Source organism: Tachysurus vachellii, chromosome 3 (genome assembly GCF_030014155.1).
Source record: "Tachysurus vachellii isolate PV-2020 chromosome 3, HZAU_Pvac_v1, whole genome shotgun sequence".
Classification (NCBI taxonomy): domain Eukaryota; kingdom Metazoa; phylum Chordata; class Actinopteri; order Siluriformes; family Bagridae; genus Tachysurus; species Tachysurus vachellii.
In genome coordinates, this window is record NC_083462.1 from 15,109,271 (window position 1) to 15,130,796 (window position 21,526).

General features: G+C 39.7%; 1 protein-coding gene across 3 annotated transcripts in view; it reads left to right on the plus strand.

Moving 5' to 3' along the window:
• kcnh8 (potassium voltage-gated channel, subfamily H (eag-related), member 8) overlaps positions 1–21,526 on the plus strand; it is a 57,223-nt gene that overhangs the window by 16,094 nt on the left and 19,603 nt on the right. For all 3 annotated transcript variants that reach the window (XM_060865940.1, XM_060865939.1, XM_060865941.1), the window contains 5 exons: positions 1,656–1,889; positions 2,448–2,579; positions 3,271–3,401; positions 4,022–4,256; positions 4,500–4,657. In XM_060865940.1, the coding sequence (XP_060721923.1) occupies positions 1,760–1,889; positions 2,448–2,579; positions 3,271–3,401; positions 4,022–4,256; positions 4,500–4,657 (786 nt within the window). In that variant the 5' untranslated portion in view covers positions 1,656–1,759. The remainder of the gene's footprint in view (positions 1–1,655; positions 1,890–2,447; positions 2,580–3,270; positions 3,402–4,021; positions 4,257–4,499; positions 4,658–21,526) is intronic.

The window sequence follows — 21,526 nt, forward strand, 5'->3', positions numbered from 1 at the left end:
GTCATCAGTTCATCTTTCTTCCCTGGTACAGAAGGAAGAACTATGCTTTCCGTAATAAAATCATCTTCATGCATGACAATGCACCATCTCATGATGCAAAGAATACCTCTACATCAATGGCTGCTATGAGGATAAAAGGAGAGAAAGTCATGGTGTGACCTCCATCCTCCCCTGACCTCACTCCCATTGAGAACCTTTGGAGCATCCTCAAGCAAAAGCTCTATGAAGGTGGGAGGCAGTTTACATCCAAACAGCAGCTCTGGGAGGCTATTCTGACATCTTGCAAACAAATTCAAGCAGAAACTGTCCAAAACCTCACAAGTTCAATGGATGCAAGACTTGTGAAGCTGCTATCAAATAAGGGGTCCAATGTTAAAATGTAACGTGACCTGTTAAAATGTTTAAAAAGTTAAAATGTTGTTATAAGTTTAATTGAAATAGCTTTTGATTTCAGTAAATATGCTGCAAACAAAACAAATGACAATTTTCAGTTCTTTACAACCTATGAAGTGTGCCTTACTGTGCGTAATAATTTGGAACAGTGCATTTTTTTATGTTAAAAAAATGCTGTCATCATTAGGAAGTTTGTGCAATAAAATTTGAATTGCACTCTTAATAGTTGATAACATGAGAATTATGCTGACTGTTATTTACATCAGTTATTTAGATAAATGAGAAAAATATCATTTGCATAATCATTTGGAACAGGGTGTATGTGTGAAAAAGTATTTAATAGTTTTCAATAATGTCATAAACACTACAAGCCAAGTATACTTAGAATACTTAGTTATATGTATTATGTATGTCTCAATCAAAAACGTGTTCCGGGCACAGAAAAATAATGAGGATTCCACCCAACACGTCACGGCAACACGTCACGGCTAAATACACATGACAATCCGAGCTTGATCCTGACAGTACCCCCTTGAAGCGCGGCTCCTGACACGCCAATCCCGTATCAATGACCATATCCGAGGGTACCATGATCCAGGCGAGATCCAGGAGCAGGGAGCAAGGCACACGGCAAGGCAGGTGGGGGGAGCAAAGCACATGGCGAGGCAGGTAGGGGGAACAGGGCACATGGCGAGGCAGGTGAGGGGAGCAAGGCACACGGTGAGGCAGGTGCGGGGAGAAAGGCACATGGCCAAAGTCCGGGCTGGATCCTGACACTGCTATACTAAAGAGGAGATGCCAACTCCATGTGGTCTTGAGGACAACAACCTCCCCATCAATACAACATTTATCAGACTGTATATTTCCCCTTTGAGTCTGGTTCCTCTCATGGTTTTGTCCTTTACCATTCAAGAGGGTTTTAATTTGCCACAGTCGCCTGAGTCACCTCAGACTTGCTCATTGGGGATAAATACAAATACATTTAAATATATCTAATATTAATCCAGAATTTTTGTATTATATTAATCTTTATATTTTTCTTTATATTAACCTTTTGTTTTATGTTTATGTTCTGTAAAGCTGCTTTGAGATGATGTCAATTGTTAACAGCGCTATACAAATAAATTTGAATTGCATTGAATTAAATAAACTATCAAACTTCAAATTTTCACAGACATTTTTAGATTCTGCTGACTGTAATTACATTAAACATTGTAATCCTAATACGTACAATGTGATCATGTATGTGTTCTTCTCCACAGATAGCAATTTCATCCTGGCTAACGCACAGGTAGCAAAGGGGTTTCCCATAGTTTACTGTTCAGATGGCTTCTGCGAGCTGACGGGTTTTGCACGTACTGAGGTCATGCAGCAGAGTTGTGCATGCAGGTTTCTTTATGGGCCCGAGAGCAGTGAACATGCCATCTTGTGTGTGGACTCTGCCCTTGAAGAGCGCAGTGAGCTTAAAGAGGAGATTATGTTCTATAAGAAGAAAGGTGAGTGACAGAAGATTTTGCATACACCTTCAGTGATTAATATTTGCCCCTTTATTATGCTGGCTGAAATGTGTGATGTGTTAAATATTTTCAAACAGAACATTCACAAAATTTAACAAAAATAATAACGAGTGAGGATTTTATAACAATAAAGCTATTATAAAAGCCATGACTGAGACTAAGCTTATTCTGCCATAAGCTTTAAATATTATTCTTTATTTTGCTATATTGTTTGTGATTGAAACTAAGTGGAGCATCCACAGAAAACAAGCCATTTAACAATATCCCTCATTTGTATTTTCCACTTTTTCCTATTCCTGGTAATGGTGAGGGTTGTTTCAAGTGGATACAAGAGATTTGATAAGACCATCACCAGCTGCAAGCAATCAAACGGTTTCCCCAAGTATCCTAGTATAAGGCTGTTACACACAAACACACACACGCACACACACTAAGTATTTAATTCATTTAAAGAACAAGGGTCTGGTTGGGTGACTGCACTCATGGGAAATACATTGTAATGTTTGAGCTCTAAGAGTTTTTCTGTCACTAATGCAGGTGGTGTGTTCTGGTGTCTTCTGGACATTGTGCCTATTAAGAACGAGAAAGGCGACGTTGTTCTCTTCCTCGCTTCATTCAAAGACATCACAGACACCAAAGCAAAAGTCATCCCAGTTGAAAAGAAAGAAGGTTTTGTGAATTTCATACATCCTTGAATTTCTTTTTGCTTTTGTTTTCTTTCTACTTTCTTTGGTCACTTTATTTCTTATTATTAGGTCTAAAGGTATTTCTGATTTAAAATATTGTTATTGGCATTAAGTTTCAGAGTTTCAGTGTTGTGTTTGGTTTGGTTTTATTAGGGTTTAAACTTAAATAGGTCAGGTATAGAAGACTGTCAGCTTTGCACCTGGTGTTGAATGTCTGAATGTCCAAACTTACAGCCATTCATGTGCAAATACATGGTGAGCGGGTGTTTGTACAGTACATCCTCTTATTCACTATTTAAATGAAAATAACATTATGCTGACTTGTTCTTTTGCATTAAAAAGCAGCAAAATTACTGCACAGAATGAAAAAGGGTCTATTTTTCTTTAGTGTATAAAAGTTTATACAGGAAAGGTGAATAGTAGTTGGAACCATTATGTAGTAAATATCTTTCAAACCTCCTTACATAAGTGTCAGGTAGGATCAAAAAATTTACCAGTGGATTCATTCAGAAGACATGGCCTATTTCCAAAACTGATGCTAGATTCTGGTGTTTGTGTTAGTATTTGGAATGTGTTTGTATCTTGGGTTTCTGCTGTCATACCCTTTTTTGTACCATATCTGAATTTGTAGTATCTCTGTTTTTTTTATATTATTGGTACTTGCACTTTCCCAGAGCATCATCATGGCCAGATTAAAGGTGGATCTTCATTCAGCTCTGCTCATGTTCACTCTAACACTGTCCTCCATAACATCTCAGGACATCTCCACAACCGGCAGAAAAAAAACAAACTCAAACTCAACAAGGTACGATGCATGGAGTGTACACGAAAGGATGCATGAGGTGAGAGAATGTGAGACCATGAAATGATTTACATTTCATCCTAATTAAAAATCTAGTAGTGGTATGTTAAGCTTTTGGATGACCGTTAGATGGTCTGGAATTTCACCTTGTTATTCTAGTGGTAATGAAAAATAGGATTTGACAAGAAATCAAGTGAGACCAGGATCACAATTTCTTTTGTTGTGAGTCTGATAATATTCAAATATTCAATTAATATTGATATTGAAATTAATATTGAAATTGCACAAAATCCAAACCTTCTTGTTGTTGAGAGATAATGAGTGTGATTCTGAAATATGTCTGTCTTAAGAAACCCATATTCCTTTTAAATTTCAAATATTTATGTGAGTTAAACTGGATGCCAACACACTATTCCTACTACTACTAATAACTAATAATAATAATTATTATTATTATTATAAACCATTGCACCCTTGCTGTTGTTGCTCTAAAATAAAGATATGAATGAGAGAAATTGTTGTGCCAGATGAAGGCAGAAAATAACAGGAAAAACATGCGATTTTGGACTTGAGCTGAATTAGTAATCCCTCTCTTTTTCCATCTTTTCTGTCATGGTTACCAGAATGTTTTCGGTGATCTGCCAGCACTGCCAGAGTACAAAGTGGCAGATGCCAAGAAGTCCAAGTTCATCCTCCTTCACTTCAGCACATTCAAGGCCGGCTGGGATTGGCTAATCCTACTAGCCACTTTCTATGTGGCTGTGACTGTGCCATACAATGTGTGTTTTATTGGTGATGAAGATTTGACACGTAGCACCACTGTCAGTGACATCGCTGTGGAGATCCTTTTTATCATTGGTGAGAAAGCTCAGGGTTGTAATACACATGTATCATTGTTTTATCTATATTTTTCAGGACTCCATAAAGTGACAAGTGACAAAATGGCAAAAACATCATATAGTGCATTTACTTGAGAGAACTCAAACACTTATTTGCTTAGCTAATCATATTCAATATCAAAATTATATTTATTATCTTCACATTAAGATGATAGAATGCAATTAATATGACATCTAAACATCTTTTTCATACTCATTGTAGACATATTGTTTAACTTTCGCACTACATATGTGAGCACATCTGGACAAGTGATCTTCGATGCTCGGCAGATCTGCATCCACTACATGACCACCTGGTTAATAATCGACTTGGTGGCTGCATTGCCCTTTGATCTCCTCTATGCCTTCAACGTTAGTGTGGTGAGTCTGCAGATTTGGCTTGTAATTTTTTTTTTGTTGTTTAGAGTTTTAACCCTTATGTTCTGTACACTGGTTAGCCATGGATGCCCCATTGGCCCAACACCCACAACCATCCCCAGAGACCACAAGAAAGAAGAAAAAAAAAGAACATAATGAGGAAGGGAGGGGAAAAAAAAGGTCTTCTCAGGGGCGGTCTAACAATAAGGTTCTAATAAGGCTCTAATGAGAAGGTCCAGATGTTACTGTTGGTTTCCCAGTAAACCACAGTATGGGGCTCCAGATTTAAAAAAGCCTTCAGTGATCTTTTTGATAGAGTGTATGATTTATTCGAGGCGGATGCATTGCAATACCTCTCGTATCCAATCCTCATGTGATGGGGAGGCATGTTTCTATTTCCTGCTTCCTGCTTCGCTACTGTTCGGACGCTCTTACTTGCTCTCTGTGCTTTGCGCTTTTGCTTTTTCGCTTTTATCTTTTGATTTAACTACCAGCAGTTCAGCACAGTGCTCAAACTAAACAATTGGGCACTCACACTAAAACTACAAATTCCTGGAACTATATTGATATTTGGAATATTCAACAACTTGGGGAATTTGTCATAGCGGTCTACCAGTCTGCTATTGCCAGCAGTTTACAATCCTAAATCAGGACAACACAGCTGCCCACACTCGAACAGAAGAGAAAATGCCTTCTTTTGGATCTCAATCCACCTGCTGCTCAAACTGCCACAGACTTCTACAAAAGATTGCAGTTCTCGAAACAAAGTTACTTGCGGAGCTGCCGACCCTGCCAGAACATACAGCAGAGCTTCATCGTGGTCCCTCACAACATAAAGCTGGTGAGTCCTGTGAACCTAATGCTTTTAAACAGGTCATAGTGAGCTCAGAGAAACCTAATAGTGATTGAGGACACAAACCGATGGCATAAACAGGGTGCGAGACCCAAAGGTGTTCAAGACATTAGACTGTCACGAGTGTCACAAATTGCTGCATTAGCATCATCTACTGGTATTCTACCACCCCCTGTGCGGATTGAAAATAGATTTGAAGCACTAGTGAGTTTGGGCGAAGAATCCCCAAATGTAAATGGACACAGATCACATCAGCCAGTAGCTAACAGAGTTAACAGACGCTCAATATCATACAGACAGTGGCGCTCCACTCAGACAACAGCCGAGCCAAGCACGCTGATAGTGGGTGACTATTATCAGAAACATTGGAAGCAAGGCTACCCGTACATACTGTTTTCCTCGGGCAACGGTTTCTGATGTCAACAAGGAACTTTGCAACATTCTGATGAAACATAAGTCTGTCAGTCGGATTTTCATACACGTGGGAAAGAATGATATCTGGAAAGAGCAGTCTGAGCTCCTTAAGAGGGATTTCAATGAACTTTTAGAAACACTTGCAAGACTGAAAGTTCAATCATTCATCAGTGGACCTCTCCCAGCCAGAGGAACAAATATGTTTTCTCGGCTACTAAGTTTAAATTCATGGCTGCAAAAAACCTGCACCATGAGAGGACTGAATTACATTGACAATTTTAATATCTTCTGGAGTCAAAGGCAACTTTTGCCTGCCCTCCCCCTCCCCCTCCCCCTCCATCTGAGAGAGCACTCCAACCTCTGCCTCAACATCAGGGATCACACCAGCCCTCATCTGCAAACAGCACTGGTAACTGATACTGTATGTGTTGGGTCCCCGCTATGACAGCAGTAACGATCAGAAATGTTTTCAGAACAAGCGTGAGCCCAATGTCCCTTTAGCTTTCCCTATCACTGATATGTGATAGAAAGACGAAGGCCCTCTCCAGCCGCACGACAACTCTATCTAATCTACTGCCTATTAGACGTCATTCTGAGATGGATACAGGGCCAAAACCAGTTACTGTTAAATTAGCACTTCTGAACATCCGTTCATTAAAGAACAAATCATTTTTAGTTAATGATCTTATCACCACTAACAACCTGGACTTCATGTTTCTAAATGAAACCTGGTTAGATGACAGCTGCAGCGCTACAGTCCTCAATGAATCAGCCCCAGCCAACTTTATACTTTTATATTTTTATAAGTGTCTGTAGAGCTGTTAGAAGAGGTGGAGGAAAAGCTGCTTTATTCAAAGATGCGTTTCAATGCAAGCAAATGTTACTTGGTGATTACCAGTCTTTTGAATATTTGTGTATTGCTCTAAAAGGCACACCACACATTCTGTTTACAATTATTTATAGGCCTCCCAAATACACCCCAACTTTTGTTGATGAATTCACAGAATCTCCTCTGAATTTGATTATTTTGTTATTGCTGGAGATTTCAACATTCATATAGACAATGCAGAAAACAATACTGCAATTGAACTGTTAAATGTTTTAAGCACTTTTGATCTGACCCAGCATGTGCAAGGTCCTACACACAATAGGGGACACACTCTTGATCTGCTCATTAGCAAGGGTCTAAACATTTCATCCACTGTTATCAAGGATGAAGCGCTATCTGACCATTTCTGTGTTTACTTTGATTTATTTATCTGTCCTGCCATTGATGCTAGATCTGTCTATGTCAAAAAAAGGTTCATAAATGAAAACACCAGTGAGGTATTTATGGATGCTATATCAATGTTGCCAAATTTATCGGCAGACTCTGTTGATGTTCTCCTTGAAAATTTTAACTTAAAAGTTAAAGATACTATTGATGGTATAGCTCCAGTAAAGGTCAGGATGATCACTATTATTTTAACAACATTATAAACAACAACATAAACAACACTCGCACTCTTTTTGCTACTGTAGAGAGACTAACAAACCCCCCAAATCAAAATGAGAAAATCAGTAATATCAGAATGGCAATAAATACGGCCTCATCTTGTAATGTGGTCAGTCAGACCTCATTACAACAACCTCAGAAATTTGTCATTTTCTCAGAATTTGACATAATTGATATAAAAACCTTGGAAGAAACAGTACAACATCTTAAAGCATAAACTTGCAGCCTTGACACCCTCCCCACATCCTTTCTCAAAAATGTACTTAACTGTTTAGAAACTGACCTCTTAAAAATAGTAAATACCTCTCTGCTTACAGGCACTTTTCCAGAGTCCCTAAAAACGGCAGTTGTTAAGCCTCTCCTAAAAAAGAGTAACCTAGACAAAACCATACTTAGCAACTACAGACCAATCTCAAATCTTCCTTTTATAGGCAAGATCATTGAAAAGGTTGTTTTCAATCAGCTGAAAAAATTCTTAAACTCAAATGGCTATCTGGACAATTTTCAATCTGGTTTCCGCCAACATCACAGCACAGAGACAGTGCTCATAAAGATAATAAATGATATTCGCTTAAACTCTGATTCAGGTAAAATATCAGTGCTGGTGGTACTAGATCTTAGTGCTGCCTTTGACACGATAGATCACACCATACTCTTACATAGACTGGAAAACTGTGTAGGGCTTTCTGGGATGGTCCTCAAATGGTTTAAATCATACCTAAAAGGGAGAGGTTACTATGTGAACATAGGTAACCATAAATCTGAGTGGACATCCATGACATGTGGAGTCCCACAGGGCTCAATTATTGCAATTATTGCAATTTTAATTTGTATATGCTCCCAATTGGTCAAATAATGAAAAAGGACCAAATTGCTTACCACAGCTATGAAGATGACACCCAGATATACTTAGCCCTGTCCCCTAATGACTACAGCCCCATTGACTCTCTATGTAAGTGCACTGATGAAATTAACAGTTGGATGCGTCAAAACTTCCTCCAGTTAAACAAAGACAAAACCGAAGTCATTGTATTCGGAAATAAAGATGAAACTCTCAAGGTTAACACACACCTTGACTCTAGGGTTCTAAAGACACAAAATAAAGTCAGAAATCTTGGTGTAATTTTAGAGTCTGACCTTAATTTGAAAGCGTGAAAGGCAGGCGCACACCTTCACCAATCTTCAAAGTTTTAGCATCCATCCAGAGTAATACATTGGGTTGAGGTAACTTGAAACCATATGGTCTTTTTCAAGGGGAAAAGAGAAGAATGGAGAGAGAGGAAGAAAAAAAACACAAAAAACAAAAATCCCTAGTTGTGGCTTCAAAAATATCCCCCAAAGTACAAACATTATCTGAGCGAAACAGCTCAAGACTTCTGTTGTCTCATTGCCACCACTTACCTGAAGGTCAACGCCTTTCTTAGCCAAGCTGGTGTATGCAGCAGAAGAGAAAGAAATCTAGCCTCATTAACTAGAGAAATGGAAACAGGATGGGTATAGAAACCCTAGGTGCTACCCACCATATATAATGTGAAATTACTGGGTATACCTATAATCTATGCATTAGTTGTACAGAGCGAATCTGAAATGACAGCACATGTTGTAGGCGTCCAAAAGGGGTGTGTGCATAAAGACCAAGAAAAAAATAGTGAACATGAGGCTGCACAATGTCTTTCCTTAATGCTTACTGAGAGGTATCTATAAATCTAAAATAAACAGAACATAGGCATAATTAATTGAATAACCAAGCAAGAAATAGAAAAAATATTTTGTGGTGGCTTGCGACAAGTTCCCTACAAGTACCCTGAGTCAGTTCCCCGTCTTGTTCATCATGAATACAAATCTGAGACACATGCTGGGTGAGAACTGGCTAGCTTTATGTCTTAACGACGAAAGGTTTATAAAGTTTTTTGACTCGTACAGAAACAGACTATGACTATGAACTCTTTCCTGATTTTTTTCATTACTTTTTGAGACAGAACTTTTGCAAAATAAAACATAACCCGGTACAAGTTCAAGATTTTACCTCAGTTTGTTTGCCGACAGCATTGTGTATTTTTTCTTTTTATTATGACTATTATTCGTTTAATCGTATATGACTACTACAACTATGTATAGCAAAGATTTAAATATAAACGATAATGTGGTTGTGTCTTTTGTGAAAAAAATGTACCCTAGAGTAAATAAAAAACATTTGTTTAGTTGTGCACAATGTGTTGGAAATGTTTAATTCGCGTGGATTTCGTAGTGGACTTTTTAATCACAATGTTGCACAAGAAAATTCTTAATGCATAGTTAATAGAAATAAAAGATAACAAATACAATGTAGCAAATGTAGTCCTCGTCAGTCATTTAAAAACTCGTACCAATCAGAACGACTAAGAACGGGCGACTTAAAAAAAGAGGGTGAGAGAATCATAGTCTACGATTTTAGGGGTTGAAGAAGGGGAAACGATTCCAGAAGGGTGGTTACCATTAGATCATTTTATGTTGGATATTTCACGTCGAACAGACCTGTTAGGTATTGTTGAAAAAGGTATATTTAGTCTTGCTACAGTATGTAATAATTCAGATCAACCTAAAGGCCTCGGATAGTCTGAAACTTTATGAGGTGCCATGAGATTTTCAAGCAGATCCCCTATGTGAGATCCTTTGATTGTTTGTACATTAAAAATAAATTCACCGTCATCATTCAACGAAGCAACATCGTCAGATTTCAATTTTTTTTCAATAATTTACAGAGCATTTCTTTTGCTCCTTGCAGAAACATTAGCAAGCACCTCTTGTGCGATTTGATACCCAAGAAAGGGTATCTGACTCTGTGTGTGTGTGTGTGTGTGTGTGTGTGACTGTGTGGGAACCCCTTTAATTAGTGGACTGTTGGGAACCCCTTTAATTAGTGCACTGTGTGGGAACCCCTTTAATTATTGGACTGTGTGGGAACCCCCTTTAATTAGTGGAATGTGTGGGAACCCCCTTTAGGAGCTACGCTTTCACAGGACAGGAATAAAACCCCCTGATCTTCCTTTGGTCTACACAGATGTTACCTATCTATACTTATCAGTAAAATTATCAGAATTATAATAATTATGATAATGATGGTAAATAAGATAATTATGATAATTAGGATTTTGTTTATGATTGATAATGACCTTTGACCTAGACTGGTCAAAATCAATTAAAGATATGAAAGCTGTAAAGAATACCTCTCTCTCATAATTTTTTCCAATATACCCCATATCACTCCTTTGTATGAGGCCAAACAGTATCAATCTCAACTCTCTAACTTTGTCTCCAAATCATCCTACCTCTACAATTCTCCAATTGAGTTTACAATCAATACATTACAGCTGGTCAGACCACTCTCTTTAAAATTTTCCCACTACACACTGCCTGTACTTTCTTCTTCACTTCTCTACCACACTCTCTATGACTTTGGACAGCGGACCCTAAGTATTTAAACTCATCCACCTTCCTCACCTCTACTCATTGCAACCACACCATTTCGCTTCCCTCCCTCTCATTTATGTAAAAATATTCTGTCTTTTTCCTACTGACAAGAGTGCGCATCTCCACCTCTCCTGACTCATCTCAATCTCCTCCCTACTCCCACTACAGATCACAATGTAAACCGCGAACATCATAGTCCATAGAGGCTCTTGTCTGATCTTGCCTGTCAACCTGTCCATCAACATTGCAAACAGGAATGAGCTAAGAACTGATTATTTATGCAATTCCACTTCCACCTTGAACCAGTCCATCATTCCTACTACACACCTCACCACTGTCATGCTGTCCTAATACATATCCTGCACCACCCCCACATACTTCTCGCCACTCCCAACTTGTACACATTTTTGTAAGTACCCTGTCTTGCACTTTATCTAAATCCACAAATACACAATGCAACTCCATCTGACTTTCTCTGAACACTCTCAAAGCAACATAGGATCTGTAGTGCTCTTCCTTGGCATGATAACATATTGCTGCTCACAGATCATCACCTCTGCTCTCAGCCTAGACTCTACTATTCGTTTCCATACCTTCATGGTGTGGCTAATCAATTTTATGCTGCTATAGATACGGCCAGCCTGCACATCTTCTATTATCCTTAAATATCTGTACCAGTACAGTTTCTTCTCCATTCATCAAGCATCCTCTCACTTTGATTTTGTTAAACAATCTGGTTAAAATTCCACCCTAACCTCCCTCCCACTGTCTGTCCATGCAGATCAATCCCCAGCAGAGTGACCACCAGGCTACAAGACTCCAACCAGGGGTAGGGCAGAAGAAGAGGTGCTCAGACTAGGAACTAAGAACAGCGTGGTGGCATGTGTAGCTTGACAGAATGAGAGTGAGGGTGGGTTAGAGAAAAGCAAAATATTAGGTATGATTGTTATCATGTGATGAACAATGTTCATACAAGTTCTGCCCCTGCTGTAGCCTTTTGTACTTGAGGTACTACCAAATAGCCTGCACCTTTTGATTGAAGTAGGCATGACAGATCATAAAAAAACCCCAAAGATCTCTAAAGTACTGTGGCCGGAGACCATTATGTGCTTTATAGGTTAGTAATAGTATTTTATAATCAATGGAAATTTGACTGGGAGCCAGAGCAGTGTGAATAAAATAGAAGTGCAGTCTCCTACTGGAACATCCAGACAGTAAAGCATTACAATAATCCAACAAGTGTTTCTGCATCATGTAGTGACATCATATTTCTGAGATGAAAGAAGGCTACTCTTGTAATATAATCTACATGAGCTTCAAATGAGAGACCGGTGTCAATAATCACACCAAAGTCTTTTACTGCTGCACATGATGTAATAGAAAGACCATCCAGAGTTACTCTGTAATCAGAAAGCTTACTTCTGGCTGTCTGTGGTCCTAGTAGAAGAACTTCTGTCAGTCAGAGTTAAGCAGGAGGAAGTTAGTAAGCATCCACTGCACTGTCTGATGTCCTTCACACAATCTTCAATCTTATTAAGCTGGTGACTCACATATGACTGAGCTGAAACATATACTGTAGCTGTGTGTCATCAGCATAACACTGGAAGCCAATACCATGTTTACGAATAATTGCACCAAGGGGTAGCATATATATATATATATATATATATATATATATATATATATATATATATATATATATATATATATATATATAGGGAGAAAAGCAATGGGCCTAAAACCGATGTTCGGAAGACCGAACATTACATTAGCTTAGAGTTTAGAGTTTAAAAGTTTAGAGTGGTCACCATTTGGATCTACAAACTGATATCGATCTGTCAAATAAGACCTGATCCAGGTGAGGGCTGTCCCTTTAACACCAACAACATGTTCTAGTCTATCAAGTAACATAACATGGTCAATGGTATCAAAAGCTGCAGTAAGATCAAGTAACACCAGTAAAGAGACACAACCCTGACAGGGGCCAGTAACAGGACATTTACAACTTTAACCAGTGCTGTCTCTGTCTCTGTGCTATGATGAGGCCTACAGTAAATCCTGACTGATACATTTCATAAATATTATTCCTATGTACTGTAGGTCTGAGCATAACTGCTGAGCTACAACATTTTCTAGGATCTTAGAGATAAAGCAGAGGTTTGATATTGGCTTAAAGTTGCACAGCTGGCTTGGGATAAGGTTGGGTTTTTTAATCAGAGGTTTGATAACCACTAGGTTAAAACATTTTGCCTACAGGGCCAGTGATAAGAGAAGAATTTCTTATTTTTAAAAGGGGTTCAGTAGCATCTGTAGTAGTATCAGTTTAAAGAAACATGTAGGTAAGTGATCTAGTATGCAGGCTGATCATTTTGAAGAGAAAATCTGTGAAATTAAGTCAGTCTCTCTTAGGGGAGTAAAACAGTCTAAGTGCTAATCAAGAACAATATTATCAACAGCATTATAGATCAAATTGTTTGGTATTAAATAAATGGTCTGGATTTTCTTCCTGGTATTATCAATATATTTCCATTAAAGTCATTGCTGCTACAAATAGATAGTGTGCACTTTTCCATAGTGTTTTTGTTCCTACTCAAAAGCACTTTGAAACATGTGCTGTGTCTTCAGTGAGAATTCAGATGTCCAATTGTTATAGGTCATTGTGAATATGTGATTGAGCAAGTGTCTGATCATTTGGTGGCCTGTTAAGTTGTAACTTGTGTTTATTTTTCAGTACCTCCTGTAGAGAGGCAGAATTCAGTAATCATTGTTTTTATCATTTCCTTTCACAAATCAGTGCTTGCTTATTATAAGCACTACAATTATCAGTATATTGCTTATAATTAAACAATTCTAAAGCACACATTATGCTCAAGGGTAAGGGTTGGTGTTAGCTACAGTATGTTACAATGTCACTGGCATCCTTAGAAACCTAGAGAAGGTAAACATTTCTTGTTTTCTGCTTGTACTGTGGAGTGATAGACACAACTCAGCAGAAATCAATTCTGTATATTATTTATCCTGAACATTTATAATTTACATTATATTATAATAATACAATTCTGTCTAATAGAATTCTGTGTAATTACCAAAAACTCCACTTGCCAGAACACATTACAGACTGCAACAAAGATACCGCAGACACCAATGCCCAGGACAACAGTCCACCAGGATGATCACAGTCTGTTCCCAGTTAATCCTGCACACTGTTATGCTTCTGTGCCTAGGGGTAAAAATTGAATGGCCAACCAAGATGGCTGCCAAGGTGCAGACACACAGTTTGGCAGGTTCTGTGTGTTTGATTCAAAGACCCTTTAATAACATCAAAACAACTTGGATTTTGCCATCAGCATGTCTGTCTACTGCCTTTGTATCTTTTTATCTTCTCCTGAGTTTAACTTCCCTGCTAAAAGAAAACAGCATTGCTGGTCACCAGCATAAGGTATATTTTGCATGCTGGGACCAGCTTGGGATGGTGGTATGCTGGTCCAGCATTAGGTGCTGATTGCTGGTGTGCTGGCCGACTTGCCTGGGATGCTGGTGTGTTGGCAGACCAGCCTGGGATGGTGGTATGCTGGTCAAGCATTAGGTGTTGGTTGCTGGTGTGCTGGCCGACCAGCCTGGGATGCTGGTGTGCTGGCAGACCAGACTGGGATGGTGGTATGCTGGTCCAGCATTAGGTGTTGGTTGCTGGTGTGCTGGCCGACCAGCCTGGGATGCTGGTGTGCTGGCCAACCAGCCTGGGATGCTGGTGTGCTGGCCAACCAGCCTGGGATGCTGGTGTGCTGGCCGCCCAGCCTGGGATGCTGGTGTGCAGGCCAACCAGTCTGGGATGCTGGTGTGCAGGCCGACCAGCCTGCGATGCTGGTGTGCTGGTCAACATACAGTATGTTGGCTTTTGGATGCTAGTATAATCCCAGCAAGACCACAACAAAACCCATTTCAAGAAAACTCTTTTAGCGAGGAACAAGTAGTATGTGGTGGCGATGACCATGTTTTTTAAGAGGTGCTACCCGGAGTTGTTTGCCTTTAGACAACTCCTGCTCTATGGCTTCTTTATTTTCTGAAATATTATAGAAACAAAATAAGACTACATAAGACTACATATAAACTATATATCACTCATTTGTTAATATTGTGCAGTGAACGAGTTACGATAAAACAACTACTGCTTAAGTTACATACCTTTAAGCATCAGTATTTGTGCCCTGAAGAAGTCTTGCTTCCATCGTATCCAATAAACCTGAGTTTGGTCAAACATGTCGTAGTTAAAGTCCTTAATTTCGCTAGTTGAAACAACTGCCGTGCAGCCGTCATCCAGGTACCTCACGTATGCCATCATTCTGATTCCCAGTGATCAGCAGATTCGTCGTGTAGAAGCGGAAGCTTTTTATTTACCCCAAAACAAAATCCTAACTACGGTGGCAAAAACAAGATGATCTGGAACACGTGCACTTTTACTAATTTCGATAAACACTGTAAGGTATACAATGTAGTCGAAAACATTGCGAGATTTATTTTTGGAAAGTGCAGGAACTACATTTACCTTCGTGAACATAGTTGCTTTAAAGGTTGCATAGCAACGCTGATGCTGGGTAACATTTCTTCACATTATCGCTTTACTAAAAAACAAACAAACAACTTAACTACCTCTTAATTGAGACAAATAGAGTTTAGCATTGTTTGACTCCAAACTCCTGTTGGATTTTATTGGAGATCGATCTATCTATTAGGGATGAGCGATACCACTTTTTTGCAAGGATACAATGCTGATACTTATTTATACACTTTAAACAGTACCGATACTGATACCAATACTGCTTATATATATATATATTTCAAAAACCATCATTCTGTATGATATATATATGGATTATGGCCATGCTAGGCCACCCCCAGGTAAACGTGAACCATCAGTCCCAAATAGACCATTTCTGGAAGTTATTCATCTTTTGATTATACTACTCTTGGCTGGTGATGTTGAAGTAAATACTGGGCCTCTATCATTAACTACAGATAAACATGTTACTATCACAGCTAGCCGGACTGCAGCCACAACTAGCCGGGCTTCAACTACAGCTAACCGGGACTGGTTACTGGGACTCCAGGTAACTGGAGCTTTAACATTAGAAGCTGGGTCATATCAATTACTGTCAAGGCCACAGCACCAGCCAGCCGGGCTGCAGTTGCAGTTACCGTTAGCGGGGCTACAATCACAGCAAGATGGGATACAATTAGACATAGCAGGATCGCAACTTCAGTCTACAGGGTCTAAATCAAATGACCCGTTTGTAACTCTATGTTCGGTTTCGAGACAATGTGACCTCATTGCACCTCCATTGACTGTACAAAAATGTTCTCTGTTATTGTAAAATTAAAATCCTTGAATCCAGCAATTAAGAAACAACATAAAATGCATTTCTTTCAAACTTTTAACAATGCTAAAATTATTTGGGATTCACAATCAAAACCAAAAGGTCTTTTGTTGGGCCATATTAATATTCGTAGTATTGTTAATAAAACAGAGCAAATGGAACATTTATTAAGTGAATCTAATATTGATATACTAGGAATATCTGAAAGTTATTTCATTCATTCATCACCTTCAGCAGCCGTCAACATTCCAGGATACAATGTATTCAGAAGAGACAGAGAAACAGGGCGAGGAGGGGGAGTATTGGTTTATGTTAGGGACTATTTTAAATGTGAATTAATTAGGTGGCCGGTAGAAGTTAATGCTGAATGCATTGCTCTGAATATAACACTGTCTACAGCAATGTCTTTTATAGTGATTTGTATGTATCAACCTCCCTCTGCGAAGGATATATTTTATGATCAATTTGAGACAATTTTAAAACAGTGTAATTCTAAAAGGGAAATCATTTTTATGGGTGATCTTAATATCAACTGGGACAATAGGTCAGACAGAAAGAAACTGAAACAACTTGCAGACAAGTATAATTTAACACAGACTATAAAAGGACCAACAAGAATAACAAATGTCAAAAACAACAATTGACTTAATATTTACTAATAAGCCTGAGAGAATTTCTAAGACTTTAATTTTCTATCTGGACTCTCCGACCACAATTTTATTTTGTGCTCAAGAAAAATTAAGAGACAGCACTTAATTGTTATGCGAGACACAGAGGCGGAAGCCAGAGTGAAAGCAAACAGAGTTTATTATGAAAAAACACGTAACTCGCAGTAACTATGTGTAATCCGGTGGTGCGCGGTGGAAGCGCGGCCCACAAAGTCCTGAGTTAGAATGAAAAGCAGTCTGTGTAAAATCCTGGGGAGCGCTTAGGAGAAGCGCGAAGCTGAACATACACACGGGAGTGTCGAGGAATGCACAGCCGAACCATAGATAATAACGGACAGTGAGTGAGGGTGAGAGAGGGGTATATATATATGGTTGGGTGATGAGTGTGTAACGAGAGTCAGGTGTGTGTAGTTAGTAAGCCGGCGAGCAGCTCCTTGCGGGCGGGGCACGGACGGGAGAAGAATCAGGGAGCTCCTGGACATTAATGACACCTACTAGAGTTACTCATCATTACTTTATACCCAAAGGTGATCAACAAAATCTGAAAAATGAACTGCAACAACTAGATTGGGCTAACGTATTGAACAACAATGATATTGACGCTAGTTCTGACATCTTAATTAATAGCGTCAAATACATTTTAGCATTTTACAAAAAAGAGGGAATAAAAACAATGAAGAAAAAACCTTCCCTGGCTAAATGATGACATTAGGAAATTAATGAAAGAGCGAGATCATGCACTTAAAAAATCTTTAAAAACAGGGATTACAAGTGACCGTCAGATTTTTACATCACTTAGAAATAAAGTTGTAAATCAGGACTGTAAAGCTAAAGCAAATTTCTTTGAGATAATTAAAGGCTTATATGCATGCAATGGTATTTACTCACATAACTTACTGTTATACAACTTGGTCTCGTACAACCGAGAGCATCTTAAAACCCCTCAAGTCTCACTTCAAGAAAACATTGAAAATTCTAGACAGGAAACCTATACATTTTCATCACTGTAATATTCTAAGTAAATATAATATTCTAGATCTTGACAGTTATCAGACGTTTTTGGATGTCTGTCTCATTTTTAAAGTTTTGAATGGGCTTGCCCTGTCACCATTAAGAGACTTTATACAAAAAAAACCCCTAACATTATAGTAAACACTAGGGCATTAACCAGAGGAGACTGTAATGTACAATGGCGCAGAACTAAATTTAGCCAAATGGTGGTGTCTATCAGAGGCACACAGTCTTGGAATACATTACCAACTCAATGGCCAAACAATGGCTGAAATCAAACCAGCGATGTACCCATATGTAAATCATTTTCTTATTGGATGTCTGTTCATAGTGGCCTTTTAACTTCTGTGTGACTGCTGTTTACTGTACTTCGTCTCTGTTGTTTTGTGTAATATGTGTACATGCATGTTTTGTGTTTTATGATACCTGCCTTAGGACACCGGATGAAATTTAGCTATTGTGCTAATTCTGGCATATTTACACTGATGCTCATTGCTGATTTGTTGATTAATGTGCACTGTTCTAATTCAAAAATATAAAATAAATAAATAAATAAATAAGCAAACACTTGCCCTGTTATGAAGTACTGTTTGTATACTGTTCCTAGTATTTTTCTTGATTCATATCCAAGACCAACAATATTAAGTATCAAAGAAATAATGAAATGGTCATTAAATTGCATGGGCCATTGTCTGGATCTTTCCTCCTTTGTCAAAGCTTCAACTACAATGGAGAGTCCTAAGACTCAACTATCCTCAGACATCCACACCTTCTGAAGGTTTGGTGGCATGATCTAAGACATCCACAAATTGATCTTGTCATGCACCTCATTTTGACCAGCCAAAGTACCATACACTTTCCCAGCAGGTCAGCTGCCACTACTCACACCACAGCAACCCTGGTTTCACCTTGCATTTATAGCATTTGACAGATTCCCTTATCCAGAGCAACTTTCATTTATCACATTTGTACAACTGAGTTATTAAGGGTTAACAGACTTGATCGGTTATTATTGGTGATCTTGGGGTTCAAACCCACAACCTTCCAATTATTAGTCCAATGCCTTACAATCAGAAGTCCAACACAATAACCACTGAGCTTAAATAAGCTTCATCAAAGACTGTGTTAAACCACAGCTTAACTGTAAGCTGACGCAGCTCATTCTTCCTTTTCTGGGTTGGCGGCCATCTGGTCCGTAGCGTTCTGGGGAACCCACCATTTTGTACTACGTCTATGTCATGAGACGTGGGGTAAAAGCGGACCCAGACGCAGGATAGCAAAATAAACAGGGTTTAATTAACAAAAGAAACATGAAACAGCAACACAAAGTCGAGACAGGAGAAGTCAACAGTAGATTCCATGCTGCACAAGGCAACGCGGCACAGTTAAATACAAAAGACAATGAGACACGATGGAACGTAAACAAAGGCACATGGCCAAAAGTCCGGGCTGAGTCCTGACAGAGCCCCCCCCAAGGCGCGGCTCCTGAGGCGCCAACCTGTCTTGATAGCCCCGACGGGGTCCGGGTGGGGGAAGCAAGGCACACGGCGAGGCAGGTGGGGGGAGCAAGGCACACGGCGAGGCCAGAAAAACCAGAAAGGGGGGGAGGGCGGGAAAAATCCTCCACAGAACAGAAAAATCAACAACAAAAAAAACATAGGGCAAAACGCGGGCCTGCAACACCCCCCGCGAACAGGCGGCGTCCTCCACGGAAACCAGATGTGAAGTGACGCCCCCCGCCGGACAGGTGCGGGGCGATGTCACAGGACACCGGAAAAACCAAACCAAACTCGGGCTGGTGACATGGCCCGCAACCAGGAAGTGAGGCGGCACCCCCCGCGGAGAAACCGGAAGCGGAGCGGCATCCCTCACCGGAAAAATGCGGACCGATGTCACCAAAACCGCGAAGTCCAGGGGAAGAGAAAAAATTCAATAAAAGAAAAAAAAAAATGCTCCCAATCGGCCGGTCCAAGCTGCAGCTATCCTGCTGGGTCCTGGTGCGGTGGAATCTTCTGACACGAACGCGGCATAAAACGGACCCAGACGCAGGATAGACAAATAAACGGGGTTTAATAACAGAAGTACACAAAACATGACACGGACTAGAGACAGGACAAGACAACAGTAGATTCCGCGCTGCACAAGGCAACGCGGCACAGTTAAATACAAAAGACAATGAGACACGATTAGGAACAGGTGTGGAGACAGGGAGGAGCAGACGAAGGCGGGGCAGACACGTGACGAGGAACGTAAACAAAGGCACATGGCCAAAAGTCCGGGCTGAGTCCTGACAGTCTAGTCTATTTACCTTCATAGTCAGCTGTTGCGATTCCTTTTGTCTGTCCGCTTAATTATGACTTTCATTTCATTGTTGTTTCAATGTTAATTTTGCTATTCATCCGCCAGCTGTTATTGTGGTGTTTTTTCTTAGTTGTATTATTCTCTGGTCAGTCAGTAATGTTGCATGTCTTGCTGGTGAATGGTGATGTTTTTTGGATCTATGTTTAGTATCTGATTTATGTTGGATGCAAGTCTTTGAAAGTGTTTTTTGTTTCTTAGCCATCTTAGTTGATTTGAACTCTAGGCCGTTTTCTGTTTGTCTTATTTTTGGACTTGCTGGCTGTGCTGTGCTCTCAGTTTTTCATTAAATCTCCTACTGACTGGGTCCCCCCATCCGAGTCTTGACATTAATGTTGTGATTATGGTCATTATAGACTGATTCTTGACTTGTTCATTTGTCTGGCTGACCCACCTGCTTTAAAACTTACTTTGGAATCCCCATTTACATTGTGATGCAGGAATATCAGATTACCAACAGGGTTTGGTCCAGCTCCAATAACAAACTAGGAGAACTGGTAAGTCTCACATCCAGGTTTAGCTGGCTGTAGCTCCAAAATCTCCAAAAGCCATGTCTATAGTCAAATCGTTACACTCTCAAAGGGTGTTTTAAGGCATATCTTGCGGTTAGGGTTAGGGTTTTTCTCTGCTTATCACGGCCCAGTCAGGTTGGGTGTTAATGGCCTCGGAACCAAGGCCTGCTATTCACAGTAGGTGTTTGCTGAGGCACAGCCTTACATTGAGTGTTGGAGACATACTTGCCAAAGGCAAAAATGTATTTAATTGCTTTCTGAAAAGCCTGTGCTAGTAGCTTAGGCCATTCTCATCTGCATTTTTGGTATCTTGTTTCTCATTTTCCTCTTGACAGTAGCCCATAGATACTCTATGGGGTTCAGGTCTGGTGAGTTTGCTGGCCAGTCAAGCACACCAACACCATGGTCATTTAACCAACTTTTGGTGCTTTTGGCATTGTGGGCAGGTGCCAAATCATGCTGGAAAAAAAAAGCTGGTCAGCAGAAGGAAGCATGAAGTGATCTAAAATTTCTTGGTAAACGGGTGCAGTGACTTTGGTTTTCAAAAAACACAGTGGACCAACAGCAGCAGATGAAATTGCACCCCAAATCATCACAGACTGTGGAAACTTAACACTGGACTTAAAGCAACTTGGGTATTGAGCTTCTCCACCCTTCCTCCAGACTCTAGGACCCTGGTTCCAAATGAAATACAAAACTTTCACTCATCTGAAAAGAGGACTTTGGACCACTGGGCAAC